The 21,467-nt window shown below is 47.6% G+C and overlaps 1 protein-coding gene across 13 annotated transcripts in view; it reads left to right on the forward strand.

The window, feature by feature from the left end:
• The window catches only part of EHMT1 (euchromatic histone lysine methyltransferase 1), a 123,046-nt gene that overhangs the window by 65,935 nt on the left and 35,644 nt on the right, over nucleotides 1–21,467 (forward strand). For 11 of the 13 annotated variants that reach the window (XM_063352793.1, XM_063352795.1, XM_063352801.1 and 8 more), the window contains 6 exons: nucleotides 4,936–5,492; nucleotides 8,148–8,189; nucleotides 15,931–16,108; nucleotides 17,429–17,565; nucleotides 18,469–18,657; nucleotides 19,360–19,440. In XM_063352793.1, the coding sequence (XP_063208863.1) occupies nucleotides 4,936–5,492; nucleotides 8,148–8,189; nucleotides 15,931–16,108; nucleotides 17,429–17,565; nucleotides 18,469–18,657; nucleotides 19,360–19,440 (1,184 nt within the window). The remainder of the gene's footprint in view (nucleotides 1–4,935; nucleotides 5,493–8,147; nucleotides 8,190–15,930; nucleotides 16,109–17,428; nucleotides 17,566–18,468; nucleotides 18,658–19,359; nucleotides 19,441–21,467) is intronic. The other 2 variants (XM_063352791.1, XM_063352798.1) reach the window with 1 other exon arrangement.

Consider the following 21,467-nt stretch of genomic DNA (forward strand, 5'->3'; position numbering starts at 1 on the left):
TGGCAATTTTAATTCACTTTTGAATGACAGTGTTTGATATTGAGACTGAAACTTCTGCAGGGGGTCTGCTTGAGCCTGGGGAGAGGTGGGAGGTCTGGGAGCTCTTCCTTGCTCTCAATGACTTGTTGATTCAGAGAAGCGATCTTAAATCTGTTACTGATTATTCTTTGTCATGTGGAGTCGCGGGAATAATGTAGCTGCATAATTTTCTGAGTCTTAAATTCCTTGTGTTACTAAAATGTAGCCAGCTCCTAGAAGATACACCTTTACTGAAGTTTCTTTCAACTTGGTATCAACTTCAGATACCTACCTGCGATAACAAACGCCATAATAGAAAATAAATCTCTCGGGCACGTTACCCGTCCTACGCGATACTGGATTTTAAATTAATAGCGAATGCTTGGATCAGGATGCAGGCAGCAGTGTGGTCAATGTGACAAGCTTTTACCACTGCATGTGGCGTAGGGGATGCATAAGGGCGCTCTGAAAATAGTAGGGTGCTTCTAGTAAATGAGGTTATGCTTCCATGGATGTAGGCTATCTCTTTCTACCTTTCATTTTTTTGTTTTTAATTAAAGAATGGTTGTAGATTAGACAACAGTGAGGGACTTGGACAGGAAAGTAAATACAGAAGAAACATAGTTTTGCTCTATTTAGAAAGAATGAATACTGTCAAGTTGTAAAGTTTTAGAGAAATACTGATTTTAGGTTTTTATTCGCTTGCATGTACAGAGCAGAAAAGCTGTTGAAATGCATTTTCAAGAAGAGAGCTCATTGCCATGAAGTGTATTTGAAATCAAGATTTTAGTAGGCTTGCAGTGAAACTTTTTTTTTTTTTTTTTAAATAATGGGAAGATGAAAAGGTCATGTCAGGAACAAGTGTTTCTTTACCTGTCTGGTGGTGTTGGAGAGCTTCCCTAGGCTGTTTTCTTCAGTATTTCTCCATTGTGAGGTTCCTGCTGTCTGTAGTTTGTGTTCCCATCCCCATCTACAGGCCGTGTTTCATCAAAAGTGTGCATATATATTGAATGATGTCTGTTCAGCAGTGCTTGTAAGTGTGCACTTAGTGCAGCTGAGACTTGTTGAAGGTGGCCAGACTTGCTGACGTGTCCTGTTACACGAGGCTGGAACACCGACTCGGAGGCAGAGCATCATGGCAAGTGGAGCGGTGGCTCAGCCTGGGATGGTGACTCCTCTTTTCCTATTACCAGACCAGGTATTTTGGTTGTGAAAACCAGACAAGCTTACTTGGGTTACCACATCTTACGGAGCAACGTAGCTCCTGACAGAAACTACTCCTTCATGGGTGTCTCTTTAATTTGATGTTCAGGTAGGACCCTTGGGTGATGAGCTTCTGCAACCGGTGGGTTGGCCGTGGCGCTTCTTGCGGGAGCCCTGTGCTGTACAGGAACTCAGTTTGGAGAAAACAGTGCTGTTCTAAATCATTTATGAATTTGGTTTAGTGCTGCCAGAAAAGGGAGCAGGAGGTTCGAGATGATCTCTCCCCAAAGAAGCCCGTCCCAGCAGCTCAGGACAGCGTTGCCATGGTGTCTCAGACCCATCGGAGGCAGGAGAAGGGAGGTAGTATCTCTTCCCGTTCAGTCCTTGGCCTCTGCTGACTCTTGCCAGCCAGCGGGCCAGTGATGCCACTTGCCATAACAGCTTTTGTTTTGTGGGTGTGTCTCCATTTGGCACTGAATTGTGACACTCGGGCTCGCTGAGTGGTGGCAGCTCTGATGGTTGGGGCTGGAGCTGGAAGCTGTAGGACCTTGCTTTGCCCTGTAACGTGTGCAGTCATTTACAGCAGGGCAGAGTGGGTGCGTAATCCTGTTAAATCAGAACCATACCCTTGACGACTGCTGTCAAGTTCTCCATTTCTGTGCAACTTCTGGGACTGTGAAATTTCATCTCTTGGTTTTGTCAAATCTCCAGTCATATGGATTTGGAAGTCTGGTGCCTGTTTATAGGAGATTGATGGCACTTCCACACTCAAGCAGACTGCATTTTGCACACTTAATAAGAGTGCGTGGCGGGGGAGGGGAGAGACTGTATGTGAGGTTTTAATTTTGGCTTCATGGATTTTTCATAAAGTCCGTGACGCTTTCTGGAATAACGCAGTTATTCTTTCCCCTAGGGCAGTGCTCTAATTTACCTTGTTTTGGTTGCCTTCATGGCAGGTAGAGCAATTCTTGCCCTCTGCTTATTCAGTTTATCTAATAGTCAGCCACTGAAGTTATTTGACTGTTCTGCTGGGAATGTGCAGTATTTAAATCAACAAATATTGAAGGCTTCATTCGGCCAGGTGCCTAGTGCTGAGCTCTAGAAACCGCCATCTGTGGTTAGGGAGCTCATTTTTTGTTTTCTTCTGGCTCTGACTGCTGAAATAATTACTTAAATGGCCACAGCACGGTCTTTTAAAGACACCAAATGCAGAAAGAGAAACAAGGATTGAAAGAATAAGGCCAGAGCTGCTGTCTCGCTCTGCCCAAGACTTTTCAAATAGTTAAATAACGGGGAAAAAACTAGCACTTCATCGTCTCCCAGAGTTGTTGCTATTCAAAACAAAGCCTTGTGTGTCTTATCAGAGCTTTCCGTAGACAGAAGGTGGTCTGGGTGGCGTGAGAGGGCAGCAGATGGAGGTGATAACTTAGAATCCTGCTCGGAGAGCCGCTCAGTTACTGCCTACTGGAGATGGGGGTTCTGCCTCTGCCCCCCTGTGTGCGCTCCGGCAAGCACCGGTGAGCTCTTTTTGGAGGTTTTGGAGCTCTCTGGGGGGTCTGAGCCAGCAGAGTCCGTGTGGGAGGCGATCGCAGGCTGAGCTGCCTGGGTTTTGGGGGGAATGGACCACTTAGTGCAGATGTCTCATCAGGAAAAATGACCAGAGTGGAACCCCAGGGAGGAGTTACCACTTGGCATTGGGGTTTGAAGACACTTCCCGGTAAGATGCTTAGTGCCCAACATCTGTGGCTTTCAGTTGGAAATAAGGAGCAGGACTGGGACTGTCCCCTTGCAATTTATGGGTAGGACTGGACCAGGTCCCACCTGGGCAGAGCCCTGGCCAACCTGGTTGGAATTCAGTGTTGACCACGCTTGAAGCCAGAGGTTGGATGCTAAGCCAGGGGCTGGATGTTCGAAGTGTGTTTGCCAGTTCTAAGATGGCTTTCGTTTTGATGCTGGAAATGTTTAAATCTCAGATGAGCACGAAAACCCAGGAAGTTTGGGGAATAATACGGCTGTTTTAGGTATTGGAATGCATTGCTTGTAGAGTCTAGATCTGCAAGTGCTATTTGTGCAGAAATATTTGTCAAAATCTTTTATATCAGCCCAATGGTAAGGAGATGGACTGAATGAATACATTAAAAAGGGATAGAAAGAAGTGGGTGGGTGGGCCCTCAAATAGTTGGGGAAAGATTTTTAAATTTTTTTTCCCCACAATTTACCGCTAACTGCAAAGGGAATTTGGTGCTTTTTGGGAAGAGCTGTTGGGGTGAGCCGTGCAGCGCTGCCGAGGTTGGCACTGAGCTGCCAGTGCCTGGGGGCATGCGGAAAGCCCTGCGGAGCTCAGCTTTGAACAATCAGCCCAGGTGTATTGGGCTTGACGTCCTGGGATCCGGGATCTTGGTGGTTCTTCATGCTTTGCCGGGTCAGCAGAGACATTCAGAATATTCTTTTCCTTGAGCGCTTGGGCTTCAAAAGCAGTATGAAACGAGACCAGCGTGCTGGTCTGGCTTGCAGAGTTGTCCTCCAGTTTGACTCTGTGCTCTTCTGAATACTGTAGGCAAAAATTGCTTTGATTGGAGCTGGTTGTAAATCAGTCCTGCCTGCTTTGACAGCCCACTTGGACAAAGCTTTTGCTGGTACTTGTGATGCGTTTCATAACTGTCTGGCCCCTGGAAGGGAAACAATACAAGGAATCCCTAACAGCAGGTTGATTTAATCATTTTACTTGAACGTGCCAGTGAATTGTTATCACTCCTGGTTGCCTGGGGAGTTGCTAGTTTGTCATGTCAGAAACCTTCCTGCAAGTACATGGTGCTCATACTTGGATTTTTTCAGCTCAGGTCTGATGCTCAGCTCTGATGGGACAAATTCACTGATGGGGGGAGCATGGAAATATTTGGAAGGGAGAGGGGAAAAAAACTTTTTACATGCGCACCCCGGTTTTATCTGTGCGTGAGCTTTTAGTCAGTCTGCAAAAATCTCGCTGCATTTGAATCACATAATTATTTCGGTCTAAAATTGCATTTAACGTGCTTCACCCCGTGTTTGCTCCGGCTGTTGCCTCTGAAATGACACTGAATCCTGCTCCTGTGCTGCTTCATTCCAGTGAAGGAGCCAGTCTCCAGTGGATGACATTCCCAGGAGAGCCGTGATTGCCAGGGAGTTACTTCTTGTGGTGTTTCTTGTCGCAGCAAAGCCCTGATGTAGACATTTGGCCGCTGAGCTGTGTCTGTGCCACAAAAGCTCACCCGTGCAGCCCCACCAGCAAGCTTTTCTTGTGTCAGTCTGGCACCGTGAAGGGCTTTGCCAGAGATCTAAGTGCAAGATTGGGCAGCGTTTTGTTTGACGTGCGAGGTGTTGACATATGGTCCAATAAATGTAGTTATTGGAAAAGCTAAAGATAATATTTACCTTGAAAAATCCATAGTTGGGAATAAATGGCCGCATCTGCAGCTGAGGCAAGTGAGAATGAGTGCGCTGCTTTCAACTGAGCCACCCACCCCAGTTTGCACCATCTGAGGATCCGGGCAAGCCGGTCAGGTAGGTGAGTGAGCAGCCTAAATGGGTGTCTATTTATATAGCAAGCAGTTTTCTGGGGGAGAGGTTTGCTCTTCATTAGCCACTAAGTAGCTGTACCTTCTCTTCGGAGTTTCGCTACCACTTGTGACCCTTTTCTTTCTCCTCTCTTCCTCCTTATCCTCCCTCTTTCTCCAGGGTTTAATGCCATGGCTGCAGATGAAAGCGCTACGGAAAAGCAAGCGGGGGAACCAAAAATGGCAGTAGACGGTGAAACCAACGGTTCCTGTGAGCACAGCGAAGCTGGTAGCCACCCAAACCCAGCTAAAAACACTCAGGACAATACGAAAGCGAGCCAGCAGGACTCTAGTACTAAATTAAATAGGATAGCAGAAAATGGCATTTCTGAACGAGATGGCGAGACTGGGAAGCAAAACCATATGAAAGCTAATGACTTCACACAGACTTCTGTAACAGGGAGCAATGGATATATTCTAACCAAGCAGATGGCACAGGAGCAACCTCTAAGGACTACCAGCACCTTTGCTTCTCTCACCGGCCATGCTGCAAAAACCCTTCCAGGAGGAGCAAGCAAAGGGAGAACTGTGGGCTCCTTTTCTCAGATGCAAGCCACGATGCCAACCAAGCTCGGGGAGGGCAGTAAGGACATGGATGCTAAAAGAGCCACCGCTGCTAACGCTGAAGTCAAGGTCCACAGAGCACGGAAGACAATGCCTAAACCCACCCCTAGCCTGGTAATGTATATGCCCAGCAGTCGGTGCTGCTGCTGAGATTGCTCTTGGCTTTCTTTGAGCGCGTGAGAGGGATACCTTGCTGCATGGGAACACGCCTAATTCGGAGGGGTCCCACTGAGTAGATTGACGTTGTTTTTTAATATATATACTTTTTTATTTTTATTTTTTCTCCTCCCACAGAGATACAGAGGTGTTAGAATAGAATCACGTGGCCACCATCAGCTCTCTTCCCCAATGTGTTTCTAAATATATAATTGATCAATTACCTTCTCCGACAGATCTATGTGAGACATTAAATGGCCTTTCTCTCTTGGCTGTATTGCTCATCAGCTGTCTGCTGAAATCCAGAGCTGCTTGTGAAACAAATTAGATTTCTTCTAAGTTCGACCCAAAGGAAATTAAGCATAGCATGTTAACTTGAGGCTTCTCTTGAGCTTGGAAGCTGTCAAGAAGCTGATATGTTAGGCAACTTGATTGCATTGTCGTACCATTATAGCAGTAAACCAGATGATGTTTTCACTCTCTCGCTGTATGTTGCCCGCAGTAATGCGACTTCTTCAGAAATCTTCACTCCAGAATCCTTAGGGGTGGATTTACCATCACTTAATGAAACAGAGCTCTGTGGTGTTTGGTTTTTTTTAGAGGCAAAAGGAGATGTGAAGTCATCTGGTGTGTTCATGTTATAGTGGGGTGAACAGAAATGGGCCTTTCTTTGTCATTGGCCAAATTTGGTTCTTTTGGTTATTTTTTTTTTTTATTCTTTTGCCAAAGGTAGGGAATAGGTACTGGAATAGGCAGATCTCCGCTATGAGTGCTTGGTCTCCAGCCCTGTGACACTCTGTTTAGCTACAATGAGCTAGATCCTCTCATTGTGCTGTGTCTAGTGATGGAGAGAGACTGGCCTTTAGGTGTCCTGCGCCTAGGTCAAGGAAAGGATTGCAAGTGTGAGTGACACCCAGAGATAAAGGAGAAGCTGCTGCAGCTTTGTAAAGGTTGGTGCCATGGGTTGCTGTTAGCGACCGGCGTATTACGGACCAGAAAATGCACAAAAGCGATCCTCAGATGTCACCCACCTGTTGCAGCACAGCAGTAGATGTGAAGGTCTCAAAGCTGTGAATTGCTGTGGTCTGGAGCAGGGGAAGAGAGGAAAAAAAACCTAAAAAAAGATGGGTGGTGGCTAGCCAGCCCCAGATGGGGAGAGGTGCCCTTGGCTGCGGCACCACCTGCACCTCCGGAAGCAGGTGGGAGTCCAAAGAGCACATCAAGATTAGAATCCTCGTGGGCCCTCAATAGTGGGGCAGAAACCACGCCTGCCATGATTTCCCGACCCTTCTCCTAAACCACTAATTTCCCCCTCTGTCTTCCCCTGATTGCATTTGAATTCTCTCGCAGCCCTGCTGGGTTTTTTTGGCTAGCAGGCGGGAGAAGCCCAGATGCAATACATGCAGCCTGATGAAAGTCTCGCATGAGGCTGTCTCTTGCCCAAACAAGGCTTTTTGCAACCGAAACTGCCTCGCAGCTTTCCTCCAGCAGCCTCTTGTGCACTTAAATGAGGCCGAGCAAACCCCCAGACCCTTGTGGAATTTGACAGGGAGAGATCCCTTGGGGCTGAGCAATTGAAAGAGGCAATTCCCTTCTAAAAAACAACTTCTAGGTTAGGAGGGAGTGTTTGCCTCATTCATATTTTATGATACATCAAAAGAATATTTTTACGCAACCCCTTTGGGCTTCAGGGTTTGTCTCTAGAAAGCCGCGTGCAGCGTTTGGGAATGCTTGCAGGGCTGCGGACACGAGTTGCTGTGATGGTGCTGTTGATCGTTTTTTGCTCACATGGTGACAGCGGCTCCAGAAGCGGAAGCCTGCAGTAGGTGTTGGGCCACTGGAGAAGGTGCGCAGCCTGTCTTCAGCCCCTCTGGCCATTTCCCTCAGGCTTAAAATAGAGAAAAAACAAAATTCGCAAGAAGGGTGGTGAGAAGAGGCCGTTCCCATGTTCTCTCCTGGAGGCTCTGCATCTGAATTCGAACCCAAGATCTGATCTCATTCCTGCAAGACAATAAAACAGCTGTTTTGTTCAGCCTTCCTGATAATTACTACCTAATTTTTCCCGATTGTCTTTCAAATTTACATGCTATTTTCTTTTGAGTAGCGGAGTCCTTGCTAGTTGTCATTTTTCTGTCCTGATTATTTCTTTGTTGAGCTGTGTATAAGAGGCTCATCAGCACAGCCTTGCAGTAACTTTTCATGCACCAGCCTCCACGTTCACACCTTTTCCCCTTCAAAACCACCGTGATAGCAGGTGCTGGATTCCAGGAAATAAATTGTGGAAATACACATAGCCTTTGATGTTACAGGACATACTAGTAGTTTTCTTTGCTAATATTTTTTAGACCATTGTTGTTTTTCTGGGTAGGCTGTTCTTGCAAACCTGTGCTGCCTGGGAGAAGGAGCGGGGGGAAGGTATTTTGTTGCCTGCGACGTGTAAACATTTGTTCCCCTCCCCGGCTCCTGCAGAAACCCACTGGGGCCAAAAAATTATTTTCTGTAATCCAATAGCTGTCAGGGGATCTTGGTAGCCTTTTCCTGCACATGTGGATTGTTCTTTGAAAGGAAGAAAATAATTTCCTCACAAATTTAACCAGCTTTTTCTCTGTTTAGGAGTTGCTTCCTGAATTGGGATCGAAGCTGAATCTGAAACAGGTGACAATTTTAATTGATGTTGTCGCATGTTAAGGTGGTTTTTGAACAGAGGCTCGGAAGAGTTGTTGACAGCGTCATTTCTGCTCCCCTTCCAAATAGTGCAGTAACACAGGCATTGCCCCTGGAAGGAAAGAATCTTCTTTTCCTTCCTAATCCATTTACAACCCTATTGAGAACCCAAAAGTTTCCAGGGCCAGACAACAGACAGACTGAAAAACGTGTGTGTGTGTGTGTCCTGTGCTTGAAGGAGGCCCCTCCTGCTTGGAAACTGCTGTTTCTGAGCTTAACATCACTAAGATGTGTCTGGAAGGGATAAAGGATGATAAATGTAGTGAAGGAATCCCATAGTTATCTCTTGAGATAGGAGAAGCAAATGGCTGACTTGGGAATCCCAAATTATGTTTCCGTTCATGACTCGGTGACCATGAGGCTGTAGTTTGAGGTGTGTGTCTCTGGTGGTATTTTTTTATGCCGTGCAGAGGAGCGGGTCAGGGGAACTGAACTGTCAGAAGAAACAGTGCAGAAATCTGTGAGAATTAGTACCTCAGCCTGCTTCACGCTGTGAGCCCAAAACGTAGGGTACCAATATTAACTGAGGGAGACAAAGCCTGGGCAGGAAGGAGGAGCTTGGAGCAGGAGACCCTTTGCTTATGTTGGTGTTTCTACCGATATTCATCAAACTATACCTTTAAGCAGTGTTGCCACTGAATGTCTCATCCCAGGACTGGTAAGCTGCTTGCTTTCTGCGTGCGCACAGGTGTTGCTGTAAAGTATTCTTTTCCGTGTCGGTGCCCAGCAGCACCGCGGCAGTGTGCTGACGTGGTCTGTGGGTTGCTCTGCAGGACCTCCCGGCCTAAGAACGTCTTGTGTTCATCTCCCGGGGCCAGGCAGGTGGCACTTGGTGTTTTGCAAAGCGTCTGGGATTGCTCAGCAGGCTCAGACCCTCCCATATGTAGAAAGCTCAAAGGACAGGTCCTAATGTGGATGGTGGTGGGGATATTGTCTCCTTGGGCCGGGGCCGGGGGGGGAAATAAATAGAAATGAGAGTCCAGGGCGTAGTGAAATAGAGCTCTCCATCTGATTGCAAGTGCTGCTGTCAGCTTGTCTGAACCTAGAAGGTGCACCCATGGAGGACCCTCTCCAGAGCGGTACCCAGGTGTGCAGGTGGATGACTGGAAGTGTGAGGTCCATGCGTGCGAGCTTGGCCACGATTAAGTACTCCCTATGAGAAATGTCCTTCAGGAGTGACGAGGCCATAGGCTGCCACTGGGCTTCTTACATAGAGGGTTTGCTTTAGAGGGAGGTAGAAAGTGAATGTATGTTGTGCAGTACTTTTAATTTCGTATTTAACTGGTGGTGCTCGCGCTGCTGACAGGGCTGCGCCGGCTGAAGGTGGCTGCCCCAGCGGCCGACCACAGCCCGCAGAAATAACCCTCCCAGCTCCCCAGCAGGACCTGTTTCTGTCCGGAGGTTTGCTGTGGGACCTGGTCTGAGCTGCCCTGCTCTCACTGGTGTGTGACGCTCCCTCCCCTCCAGCGGCCGGGTCTGGGTGGGGACGGGGACGGGCAGTGGGGTCAGCATCCACACCTCTGGGTGATGCTGGTTTGAAACCCACTAAGTGCAGGTTTGTCGCTTGATTTGGCGCAGTCTGCCTGACAGCCCGAACCCCTATGATTTTATGCGGATACCTGACCACACGCAAATCAGTGCAGCTGTAATCAGGAGTGGCTCTTCTAAATGGGCATGTGTTAATCTGCAGATAAAAGGGCGTTAATAGGTGGATCAGCCTTGTGGCTTGTCTGATCTAGTTTAAGACCAAAGCCCTGCAGGTTTCCTTTTGTTGCTCCAAGGTAAGGCTTAGGCAGGGGTCAGGATCCCCCGGGCACCTGCGATGAAATTCAGTAGTGAAAACTGTAATTCTGCAGCAGTGAAGGAAAGGGAGAGTAGCACCACTGCAGCTCCTACGGGCACTCTCATCTGCTTGCGATAAATTTTTTTTTTATAGCAGCCTGATATTTCTTGCTTAAATATCATTCACCAGTTGTTAGAGGCAGATACCCCTGGGAGCTGCTGCTTCGTGCTGTTCAAAGGCAGCGTCTTGGTACAAATCTCGTTACCCCTCCGCGTCCAGCTGACGGATGGAGAGAAGAGGGCTGCTCCGTGACAGCTGCCGTGTTGCCCGGTGGCAGTGGCAGTTAGTTTAGTCCTCCTGGCTCATTGGCTTCGGTTTCAACCTTGCCAGAGATGAACGTCCTTAAAAGAAAAGGAACGAGACAGGTTGTATGTCTGAGCTGGAGATGGTGTCAGGTCTTGAGAGCGATTGTCAGTCCTTCTGTGGCGCTCTTCGAAGCTGCCCCGCTCCAAAGCAGGACCTGCAGGACCTTTCCCAGTGTCCTTACACCAGCACATGGATGGAGTTCTGGTCTGGTTTCTCCTTGGTTGTTGCTAGCTTGCTTGCTTTGGTAACGAAAGACCTCTTAATTGCCGGGCTGTGGGAAGAATGCCTTGTGCGGTCTGTCAAACCAGCGCGGGGTTTAATTAGTAAGGTTTGTTTGTTCTGTATTTTTGCTTTTGGGAGAGAAAAAAAAAAAAATCTGTCTTTTGCCATTTTCAGTAACTTCTCCCTGCTGCTGCAGGGGACTTCTGTGCCAATAATAGAAACATGGTCGATCCCATTAAAATGCAGAAAGCACTTGAGTTTAACTTTTATAAACACAGAAAATACTGTGTTCTTGCCCCAATATAAGCAGTTTTTTGACTGTTTTTCTCACAATGGTGTCGGATATAGTTGTGGTCTCCACAAGCATCTCTGGAAACGTTGGCCTGAGCCTCGGAATAGCTGTGACTGGTCCTTCCAATGCCCACCATGAAGTAGTGACTTTACAGCTGATACCAGATGAGAAGCTGCAAGAAATGAAGACATGAGTGATACAGTTTCTTTCTCTATCATTTTTGGTCCTTTCTTGGCTGCCAGTGGCCCACACGCATGGTGGTTAGCACAACATGTGAACACAGGGAGCGCAAATTGCGTCCTGGAGTGGCTTTTGCACAGGGTTCCCCTCACCGTAGTTTTTTAAAGCTGTAGATGAAAACTGTGCTTTACTGCTGAATAGAAGTATAATTGGGGAAAGAAGAAAAATAGCACAGCTGTTTTGGACAGGGATAACAGATAGCAATGGACTTTACTTATTTAGGGTCAGGAATAGTTCTCCTTGCCTCTAATTTTGCTGTTTGCAGTGGAATCCATGTAGGTGTTACATGAAAGCACCTCTGCTCTCTTAAATGTTTGTTCATTTAAGTGAAGGAGGATGATCTTCATCCAATTTCTGAGCATAGGAGCCTGCTTAGTTAAAAATCCGGGTGACTCAAAGTGCGCGTACCCTCGTTAGTGTTCTTAGCAGATCAGTCCAAGCCCAACAGATCACTGCACGCCGTGCATCGCTTTCCTGCCATGGTCACTCCTGCTCCAGTGTTGCCAGTCTGGTGTTTTCCACCTTTAGCAGAGGACTCTGAGTCTTCAGGAAACGAAGCAGGAATGTCTTAGGGTTTGTCACAGCAAGTTGGGTGAGCAGATGTTGGGTGAGCAGCTCCCTTGGGTTTGTTGAAGCGCCTGCTGTTTGCGGCCCCCTTTGTTCGTGCTTTGCTAGCACGAGTGTCCTCTGCTGGGAGGAGGTATGAAGCCAGGAAGCAGGAGTTTTCTTGGATGGATACTGGGCTGCAAGGAGTTTTCTAGATACCTGCTTGGAGCTGTGCCTTGTGCTTGGAACAGGGAGGGCGGGAGGAACCCATCCATCATGAAACTGGAAGAAGGTGGCACGTGACAGAAGCATTAATTGCTATCAGCTGTGCCAGCGTAGCCCACAGAGGTGGCTTCGAGCTGGCTCCTACCAACCCCAGGCTGGGGCATGGGGTGGCAGAGCTGAAGGTAGCTGCTCTGCCTGTTCTGTAGGAGAAACCTTCATCTTTGGTTTTCCTAGGATAGCCTTTTCCCTAACAGGAAACTCTCTGGAGCTAAATGGATGTGCATTTAGCATTTTGAGAAGTCCTCTGATGGTGCTGGGAGCTTGCAGGTGGATCTATGAGCTTTGGGTTTAAATGGAACACTAATTTTTTGTTTCTGTTTTGCTTTGATGGGAGTCTGGTGTGCCCCAAAATGGTCTAAGCACCCATTCGCCCTACTCCCAAATACATAGTTCATCTTTTGCCTTTGATTCTTTGATTTGGAGCTGCCCACTCTCCTCTGCTGAGAGGTGTCACGTGCCGGTTGTGACCTGGGCAGCGAAGGATGCAGAATATGGGTGGGAGGAGGGGCTCAGGTATGCCTGAACCAGCTCTTGGCCAGCACGATACTGTGTCCAGATACTGTGTCCAGTTCTGGGCTCCCCGGTTCAAGAGGGACAGGGAACTGCTGGAGAGGGGACAGCAAAGGGCCACCAAGATGCTGAGGGGATGGAACACCTCCCTGATGGAGAAAGGCTGAGGGATTTGGGTCTCTTCAGCCTGGAAAAAAGACGACTGAGGGGGGATCTTATCAACGCTGATAAATACTGAAAGGGGGGGTGTCAGGAGGATGGGGCCAGGCTCTTTTCAGTGGTGCCCGGGGACAGGACAAGAGGTAACAGGCACAAACGTGACCATGGGAAGTTCCACCTCAACATGAGAAGGAACTTCTTTGCTGTGAGGGTGGCAGAGCCCTGGCACAGGCTGCCCAGAGAGGTGGGGGAGTCTCCGTCTCTGGAGACATTCCAACCCCGCCTGGACGCGTTCCTGTGCCACCTGCTGTGGGTGACCCTGCTCTGGCCGGGGGTGGGACTGGGTGATCTCCAGAGGGCCCTTCCAACCCCCACCAGTCTGTGGTTCTGTGATGATGGGATTCGAAGGAAGAATAAATTTCCCAGCAGACCGATGTGCTAGATTAGCAAAGCCTCTTTTCTGGGAGTGTTTAAATTTGGAGCAGACAGAGCAATAAAAGCTCCGTGCAGGAGACCAGGATGGGCTGTACCTACAGGCTGGAGTTAAGGAACTGGCAGAATTCAGAGACGTTAGGAATGGGAAAAGAATAAAGTTTCATCCACTTACTGGAAGAGTAAAATTTAATAAGAACAGCAAAGATGTAACTGGTTTATCTAGTTAAGAATCAAGACGGATGGTGAGAAAACTGAGTGTAAGTGCTTTCAAATCTTTGCTGATTCTTTTTATTACAATCCTTAGATTTAGTATTTTTTATATATATACACACACATGTATGAGAGAGATACATCTTTTACGGCTGGTCTGCTCAGCTTCCCGTGCCGTCAGGCTTCCTGAGAGATCTGGTCACCCCTCCGTGGGAATTCTTGTTCTTTAGCATTGCTGTATATGCCTCCAAGTAATAATCCAGATCTCACATGGCTTAATTTGATTTTAAGAACTATTTTACCGGAATTGCCATGAAAAAGTCACATTTAACAGTTGTCATGCAGCCCTATTGAAGATTTTTAATTTATTTCCATATTGTAATTACAGGGGGAGAGAAAAACCCCAAGCTAATACCATAGTACTTCTTCATTTAAAATTTGATTATGTTCTTCCAAACAGTCTGGCATGGTCTGAATGTGAATTCTTGATGTTTGGGAGTAACAGCACGTTTTATCAGAGACCGATTGCAAGAACCTGCGCTTAAAGGACAAAAAGTGCAGCCCTTGTGTACACTTGTTGAAGGCAGCTCTTTGTCCGACCTGCCTCTCCCAAGCTCATTTTTCTAATTTTAAGTTAAAAATGGAAAGAAATGGATGTTCTAAGGGACTTGGGAATTCTCAGAATAATCTCATAGCCAAGAGTTACTGGTAACCTTTCGATCTATAAACTAGGGACTTTTAAGAGGTATAAATAGTATTGTTGGGACTATTATTGGCGTGCTGTGCCCAGCACTCCTGACGTACATTTGTTTAAGGGGTAGAACAACTGGGAGCAGTCTCAGGAGTGATCCAATGTCCAGAAAATGATCCTATGCACACTTAATTTGCTCATTCTATTAAACTTACTGAAGAGAAAATAAAAAAAATTAAAAAAAAAAAAAAAAGAAAAGTTGACCATAATCCATAAGTATCTACTTGGAGTGAGAGAGTGAGAGTTTCTGATGATACAGGGCTTTTTAATTTAGTTGAAAAAGCATAATGCATTTAATTATTTGACAGCGAGAGCAATTAAGCATTGGAACAACATATCAAAGGATATGGTAGATTTGTCGTCTTTGAAATCGTTAATCCAAGACTAGATGCCTTTTAAGAAAAGCTGTGGCAATTCAGCCATAAGTTATGGGCTTGATGCAGGAATCATTGGCAATTTGATGGCCTTTTTATGCAGGTCATTTTTGATTATCATTACAGCTCTTCTGCCTGTGACCGAGTCCTCGCTTTCTGCTGGCAGCGGGCACATGGCAGAGCCGTAATTAGGAGAATCAGTCGCTTCCCGTTTTGTTCACAAGGTCACATCACTTGAAAGCAGTGTCTAAGAGTGCCTGTCTGAGCCTGGGCTTTAAAAAGTGGTTTTATTGCTTGCTGCTTTTTATTCCTTTCTTTCTTTTGTCTGGATTCCTCTTTCTGTTTTGGTATTTCAGCTGTTGCTTCAGAAGTCCCATAAGAAGTGTTTTTCCTGCAAGTGGAGCAGCACTAAAGCATTGCCACCGCAGAATTTGCAATCTGCTAACTGTGCTCCTGGTTCTCTGGAGCATCTCTGCCAAACCTGCCTCCTGCTTGGCAGCTGAGTGGACAGATGTATGGAGAAGCGTGGATGTAGCTACGTTAAATACATGAGGGGGCAAATCCGGTGCAAAATGTCAAATCAGAGTGGCAGCATTTACCTTGTGCTCTGTTAATACAGCGGTTGCTGCAGGAGGTGCAGCGCTGGGGGAGGTGGAGCTGTGGGAACCTCGCTGAATGAGACTTTTAATTGAGTTGCAGCTTGGATCGGAGCGGGTGCGAGCTGTGCTGGGGCCTGGGAGCCTGGCTCCAGCGCCGGGGAGTGCAATAGCGGCCACAAAACTCTCTTGGCTTTCAGTGGGAGGTTGTAGCCTGCCCCGTGTTTGGTGTTGCAGCAGCCAGATGGGGAGAACCTGCGCTGGCTGGTTTAGGGTAGGCTTGGGCAGGTCTTTGCTGTGGCAGTGGCGGCACTGTAGAGGAACCTGCAGTGTCAGGCAAATAACTTCTTTGCCCGTGTTTTGGCGTGTGCTGCGCTAGGGGTGGGAGCCTTTGCTAAGACCTGATTGTGCCAAATGCTGTCCGAAAGGAAGGATCCCTTCCCGTTGCTGCCTGCTTTTCTGAATTCTGCAACACTCTTCTCGTGCGTGCTTTGTGTGACAGCCGTGCTCGAGGCGTGTTTCAGGGAATAGGTGTATTTGCTGCATTCATTCGTCTTTCCAGAGCCAACCAAATGCCTGTGTAAATAGTGTCTGATCCTTTTCATTATCTGCCGTTGCTCAGGATCTGCTGTCTCTGCCTCTGCGAGGTAGCCTTTCCCCTTCAAAGGCAATGGCCTTACTACAGGTGAAGCAGCAGCAGGCTGGGGCTGTTCTGCAGTCTTTAGGCAAAGTAACACTCTCTGCTAGAGGAGGGGCTGTGGGCATTTGCTGTGAATGTGTGGTTCTATCTGCAAACGATGGCGACTATGCTTGAGAGAAAGGAATTAAGTTTATTCTCTTAATTATATTTTTTTTTTTCCTTTAAAATACGGAGGCTCAATTTAACTGCATTTTTTTTTCCAGCATGCAAGTAAAGACCCCAAAGATGGGAGAGACAGCAGAGATCAAAAAGAATCCAAGGAGGAAGGCAACAAAAACATCCTGGAGTTTGGGAAGCCGTTGCCGTTGCCCTCTCTCCCGGGCCTTCACCAGTCACTACCTCAGAACCAGAGCTATGTGGCCACCACGAAGTCGCAGACGGGTAAAGAGGGCAGAGTTAAAATTCCTAGTAGCACCCACCTTCCAGATGTGTGTGTATGTGGGAGATGAGGCAGGTTGACGAGGACTGAAACCTCAGTACCTTTTTCCCACTGAATCTCCTTCGGGGATTCTGTTCCTGCTGGCATCAATAGTGCTGCTGCTGTAGACCTTGTTTGACAGGTGCTGTTTCATGTAGCCACTTCTCTGCAAGTGTGATGCTTGTGTCCTCCAGACTCTCTTCTGGTCACCTGTGGATGGTGTAGAGGGTACATTCTTGCAGTGCCCCGTTAAAGGAGCTTCCCAAGTGAAGTCCACCGGTTTTCCGCTCTGCAGGGCGCAGGTCTGTCCCAGGCGGCGTGGGCAGGTGGGCGTGCTCCGTCAGGCGCCGCCACACCGAGCATCACCCTTCTGCTCAGACTCGTTATCAGAGAAAACACTTTCATCCCATCTTCGTATGTGATATTCTGAAGATGTTTCTATCAATTGTGAGGGACTTTTGTATATCACCATAAACTACATCCTTGTAAATGAGTTTAATTGGGTTAACAGATTTTTTGGAGAGGTCTCATGGTAGAATTTTTGGTAAAATTTCATCGTCATGGGAGATGAAGAAATGCTTTCAAGGAACAAGCTGTACAGCTGCAAATGATAACACTGATGCTGAAGCTGGCTGTTCCCTGCTGTACGCTATTCTTAAAAGAGCCTGCACTAAGCATCCTTCTGATGTGAATTCACCAAGACATCACCAGGCAGTGAGGTGTGATGACTGATTTGATTAGAAGGCCAGGAGGGAGACTTAACAAATTAAGACCCAATCAAAGTAGTGAAAGGAATCAAACAAACTTCCATAGCAGGTGTGAAATGAGGTTAAATGGCAAATGGCTCTTTATTTAAGGTACCTTTTCCCCGTGTGTTCTTCAGTTATTGTACGAGTGCTTTCATTGTAAGCTGGTATTATTGGCCTTCCAGTATCTATTTGAGCAAGCTGGTTTCTATTCAGCCTCCTACAGTATCAGCAGTACTGCCAAATGTGGGCTAATGTAAGGGTTTGGTATTATATATGGTGATGTAGGGGCCAGAAGGAACATGGAGAGGATACTCAGAATTTGGGTGGGTTTGCAGCACTGGCAGAAAGCTCTTTGTGCGTTTGCACGTATGTGTGTGTCATCTCTTGGTTGACTTGTAAATAAATTGGAGCGGGAAGCCTTTCTCTGAGATCGTGCCCTCAAATGTGGTTTCCCCCAGTACAGCCTCTGCTCTCTATCCCTTCTTCTTTTCATTCCTGAGCAAACTTTGGATTTCTTTTGCTTTTCTTTTCCAGCTGCTGCAGTATCTCGGAAGAAAAAACGGAGAATGGGAACCTATAGCCTGGTTCCCAAGAAAAAGACCAAAGTGTTAAAACAGAGAACAATGATTGAGATGTTTAAGAGCATAACTCATTCCTCTGCGGGTGCCAAGGTGAGGGGAGCACTGAGCCCACTGGACATGTTTGTTGTCACCATACACATCCCCTGTCCTGGCACACCAACCCCATGTATAGGTGCAGGAACGTGCTGGCTTGTTACCGTCAGCACCTTCCATACTGAGTCTACGTCTTCTCTCTGGTGGCAGCGTCTTGCCTGTAGCAGCCTTGCAGCTTTGAAAATGGCTCTTTGAGGGTGGCTGTTCAGATACCAACTTTTAAACAAACATTTTCGCGTGAACATTCACCTTCTGTCCCACGAGTCCTGTGGAACTGGAGAGATTTCAAGCATACCCCATGTGGTAGCCTTTTTCTTTCAGAGTCCTCAAGGTCACCGTCTAGTGTTGCTGCTTGAGGCTGTACGGCAAAACAATTGGTTACTTTAAGAAGTTTTAACAGGGACTCCCTTCTAGTCAAATTCTGCTTTTGCTGCAACGCATGCCCTGAAGTTTTGGTCTTTGAATTCAAGGAATACTGTGCTAGGCTTTCATGGAATGGAGTGAAAATCCCTCTGATTTAACTTCCCTTTCAATTCCCTAGAAACCTTCTTGCAGCCTTGGTATGCCACGGTGGAGCTGCCCTTCCATGTTTGAATTAGACTGCAGGGCTCTGTCTGAAGGCTCCTGCCCAGCAGCCCTCCTCCCCTTAGTGCCTGGTACACCCATGAGTCTGGAATGGCTCCTCGTGGCTCCTCGTTCCCCAGGTCAACAGGGTTCGGTGGCACATGGCAGGCTCTCAGGCTGACTTTGCTGGCAGCGTTGAAGAGCTCTGGAGGGACATGTAGCCAGCCCCTGGCAGCATTAAGGCTCTTAGCGCCGCGGCGGTTGGGGATGGGTTCAGCTGCTCTTTCCTATGAATTGACGTTGTCTTTGTGGCTCGTGTGGTGGGACGACTTTCAGAGTGAAAAGGACCTGGGTGATGGCAGCCCTCACGTGAATGGGGAAAGCATAGATGTAGACTCTGAAGAGGAAGACTCTGATGAGTTGGAAGAGGAGGATGATCATGGAGCAGAACAGGCAGCTGTGTTTCCTGCAGATGATAACAGGACCTCTAAAGACAGTGCATCCGATGCAGACAACACCAGAAAGGTATTCACATGCCCTGTACAGGACTTGAAGGAGTGGGATGGGATGTGGCTTGTATGCAAGGGGTAGGAGTGGCATGAGTTGAGGCAATTTCTAGGTTTTCTTAGGGATGGCAGAAAGCACAGCAGTGGAAGTGAGGCTTTTTGATGACCTTTTCCTGCTCCCCATTGCGCCCCTGAGAATCTCGCCGTCTTCCCCCCACCTTCAGCCTTGCTAAATAAGTCTGTGGTCCACTCTACATGCAGAACCCCCACCACATTTAGTTGTAAGAGATGTCTTCCTGTAAGAGATGTCACCTGTAAGAGATGTCTTCCTAATCTTGCTTGTAACGGATTTGTAAAGCACTAACATTGGCTTAGATAATTTTTTCCCAAATTATGATACATAGTATAGACATGAGGCCGGTTTTGGATGGTCACAGATGTTAAGATTTGCTCGGAAAACTTTCGTCTGGGTTCAATTTATGCTTTTTTTTCCCCCCGTACCATCCCTATGGATGTACAATGATGTGCATTAAGAGTCTTGTAGTTCTTGTCCTGGAGAGAAAATTCTGTTAGTGCGTGTGCAGGCTGGAGCTGGGCACAGCAGGGCGATGGGGGGATGCTCTGCCGGGTGGGGGGCACAGCAGGGTGATGGGGGGATGCTCTGCTTTGAGAGACCCGACCTGACTGACTCTTTCTGTTCTTGGGCAAATGGTGGCTGCAGATTGATGATGTCGAGTCTGAGGAGGAGCAGGAGTCTGGAGAGTCTGTGGAGGAGGAGGAAGACGGAGATGAGTCTGACTTGGTAAGCCTGGCTGCTAAATGCGTCTTTCAGCCTTTTGTCCTGTTGATAATAATTTCCCCCTTTGCACTGCTGCCAGAAAGAGAGAGAGCGAGAGCGAGCAGCATAGTTTCAGGTCTCTTTGACAAAACTCACTCTCTGAAACCACCCACACACAGAGTATTGTTTTCCACAAGGTGCTTAACCCTGATCTGTGATACAATTAATTGCTTTCTGCTGCTAATTAATGGGCTTTTGTTTGTTGTTTTCAGCAAGGTGTTGACTGCTTTTAATCATTTGAATGTTGGTAGAAATATTTAAGGGTGATTAAGTTCTTTAGATGCAGACCTGGAGTGGTAGGAGCCAGCAATGTTTTCTTGGCAATCTGAAGCTCAGTGCGCCTTTTTTGGAGCCGAGGTGGAGTTGTTCACAAATCCAGTGGCCCAGCCCACAGCCTAAATTCACATTGATTTGACATGCAACCTCCCAGTACCAGATGAGCCAGCAGCTCTTATCAGGGAGATGTATAAAGAGCACACAGACAGACAGACAGACACCGCCCCTAGGATGGTGTCTGTATAGTGCTAGGGCAAGACTTTTGCCAGCTGTTGGTGATTTTTGGATGGCCGGTGAAGAGAACCTGATTTCTATTTAAATTGTTGTTCACTGATTGTTCCCCACCCTCCACTTCACTTTAAAATTTTACTCCCTTTCCGCAGCACCTCAAGTTGAGGAGCCAGCGTTTAAGGCACCCCAACTCTTCGGTCACCTTGAAAATTCTTGGCTTCATTTTCTTGATGTTTTGAGTTGAAGGTAGAAATGACTATACCAAGGGATTCACTGGAGCTCTTAAGGGTCACGTTCCTTGTGCTCTGACACAACAGGAGCCAGAGAGGACCAAGCAGCAGGGGCTGTGTAGCCTCCCCCTTCCTTTGGGTAGCTGAGGCCGGTCTGTAGCGTTGGCTCAAACCAAGCGTTGAGCTTGCAGTCAAGACCAAACTCCCAAGTCATCTCTCCACGTCCTAGACGTGGCTTTTGCTCTGCTCGTATCTGGTGAGTCAGTCTGTTCCCTTGACAGGGACTGGCTCAAATGCAAACCTCTCCCCCACAAGCGGTGTGATGCAATTGGTGTGAGCCACGTGGCGGGGCACAACTGGGCCCACGCTCGGGGACGGTTATCAGGGGCAGCATAGACACGCCATAGAGCTGCCCCGGAGAGCCACGGCTCAGCCCCACCTTTGCCCGGCTTCGCTCACTGTGATAAGAGGGCATGGTGCAGCATCGGCTTCCTCTCAAGGTAGGCCATGAAGGTAGGGCCTGATCCAGCCGCTGTTAACGGTAGCAGGAGGTTTTCCATAGGCGTTGGTGGGAGATGGATAAGCATCAGGAGCTGGCAGTTTCAGTTTGAACATGAATTTTATGATTGATGCATTGAAGGCTGCTTTACAGGGATGGGGTGCCCAAGTCCCCGTTCCAGTGTTGACTTTGAAAACCCACCCGACAGCTGTATTTTTTTAAACCAAAACCCAAACCCTGTTTAGATTCATATACGTGTCTGACTATTTGCTGCATGACTGGTCCGTGCTGATGCGATACCCTGTACCTTGCTCAGGGAGGGCCCTGCTCTGCTGCTGTAGAGTTCAGTTCCCCTGGGTCCATCCCAACCCTGGAAGGTGGCTCTTTAGGTGCAAGGCAGGTTTTTATTGGCAATTTCTAGCACGACTGTGGAGCAATGTGAATATTTCAGTTTGAGAAAAACACCTTTTTTCTGGGGAGAAGCTCAAAGCGTGCGTGTGCCTGCATTGCTGCGCGAGGTGCTCAGCTACTACTGCGATGAGTGTGGTGTAAGAGCCTACGTGGAAGAGAAAGTGAAGCATGCACTATCGAAATGACAGGAAATACACCCACACGTGTGCTTGTGTTTCCTTTTCCGTGCTATAAAGACAACTTAGCACCACTCGATTTCAAACCCCCAGTCCTTAAGGCCTTTTTGCACAACTCAAGCTGTGAGAAGGCTCTCTCGCACGGGCGCGAAGGACTGCTGGGACGTT

Source organism: Chroicocephalus ridibundus, chromosome 15, assembly GCF_963924245.1.
Source record: "Chroicocephalus ridibundus chromosome 15, bChrRid1.1, whole genome shotgun sequence".
NCBI classification, from domain to species: domain Eukaryota; kingdom Metazoa; phylum Chordata; class Aves; order Charadriiformes; family Laridae; genus Chroicocephalus; species Chroicocephalus ridibundus.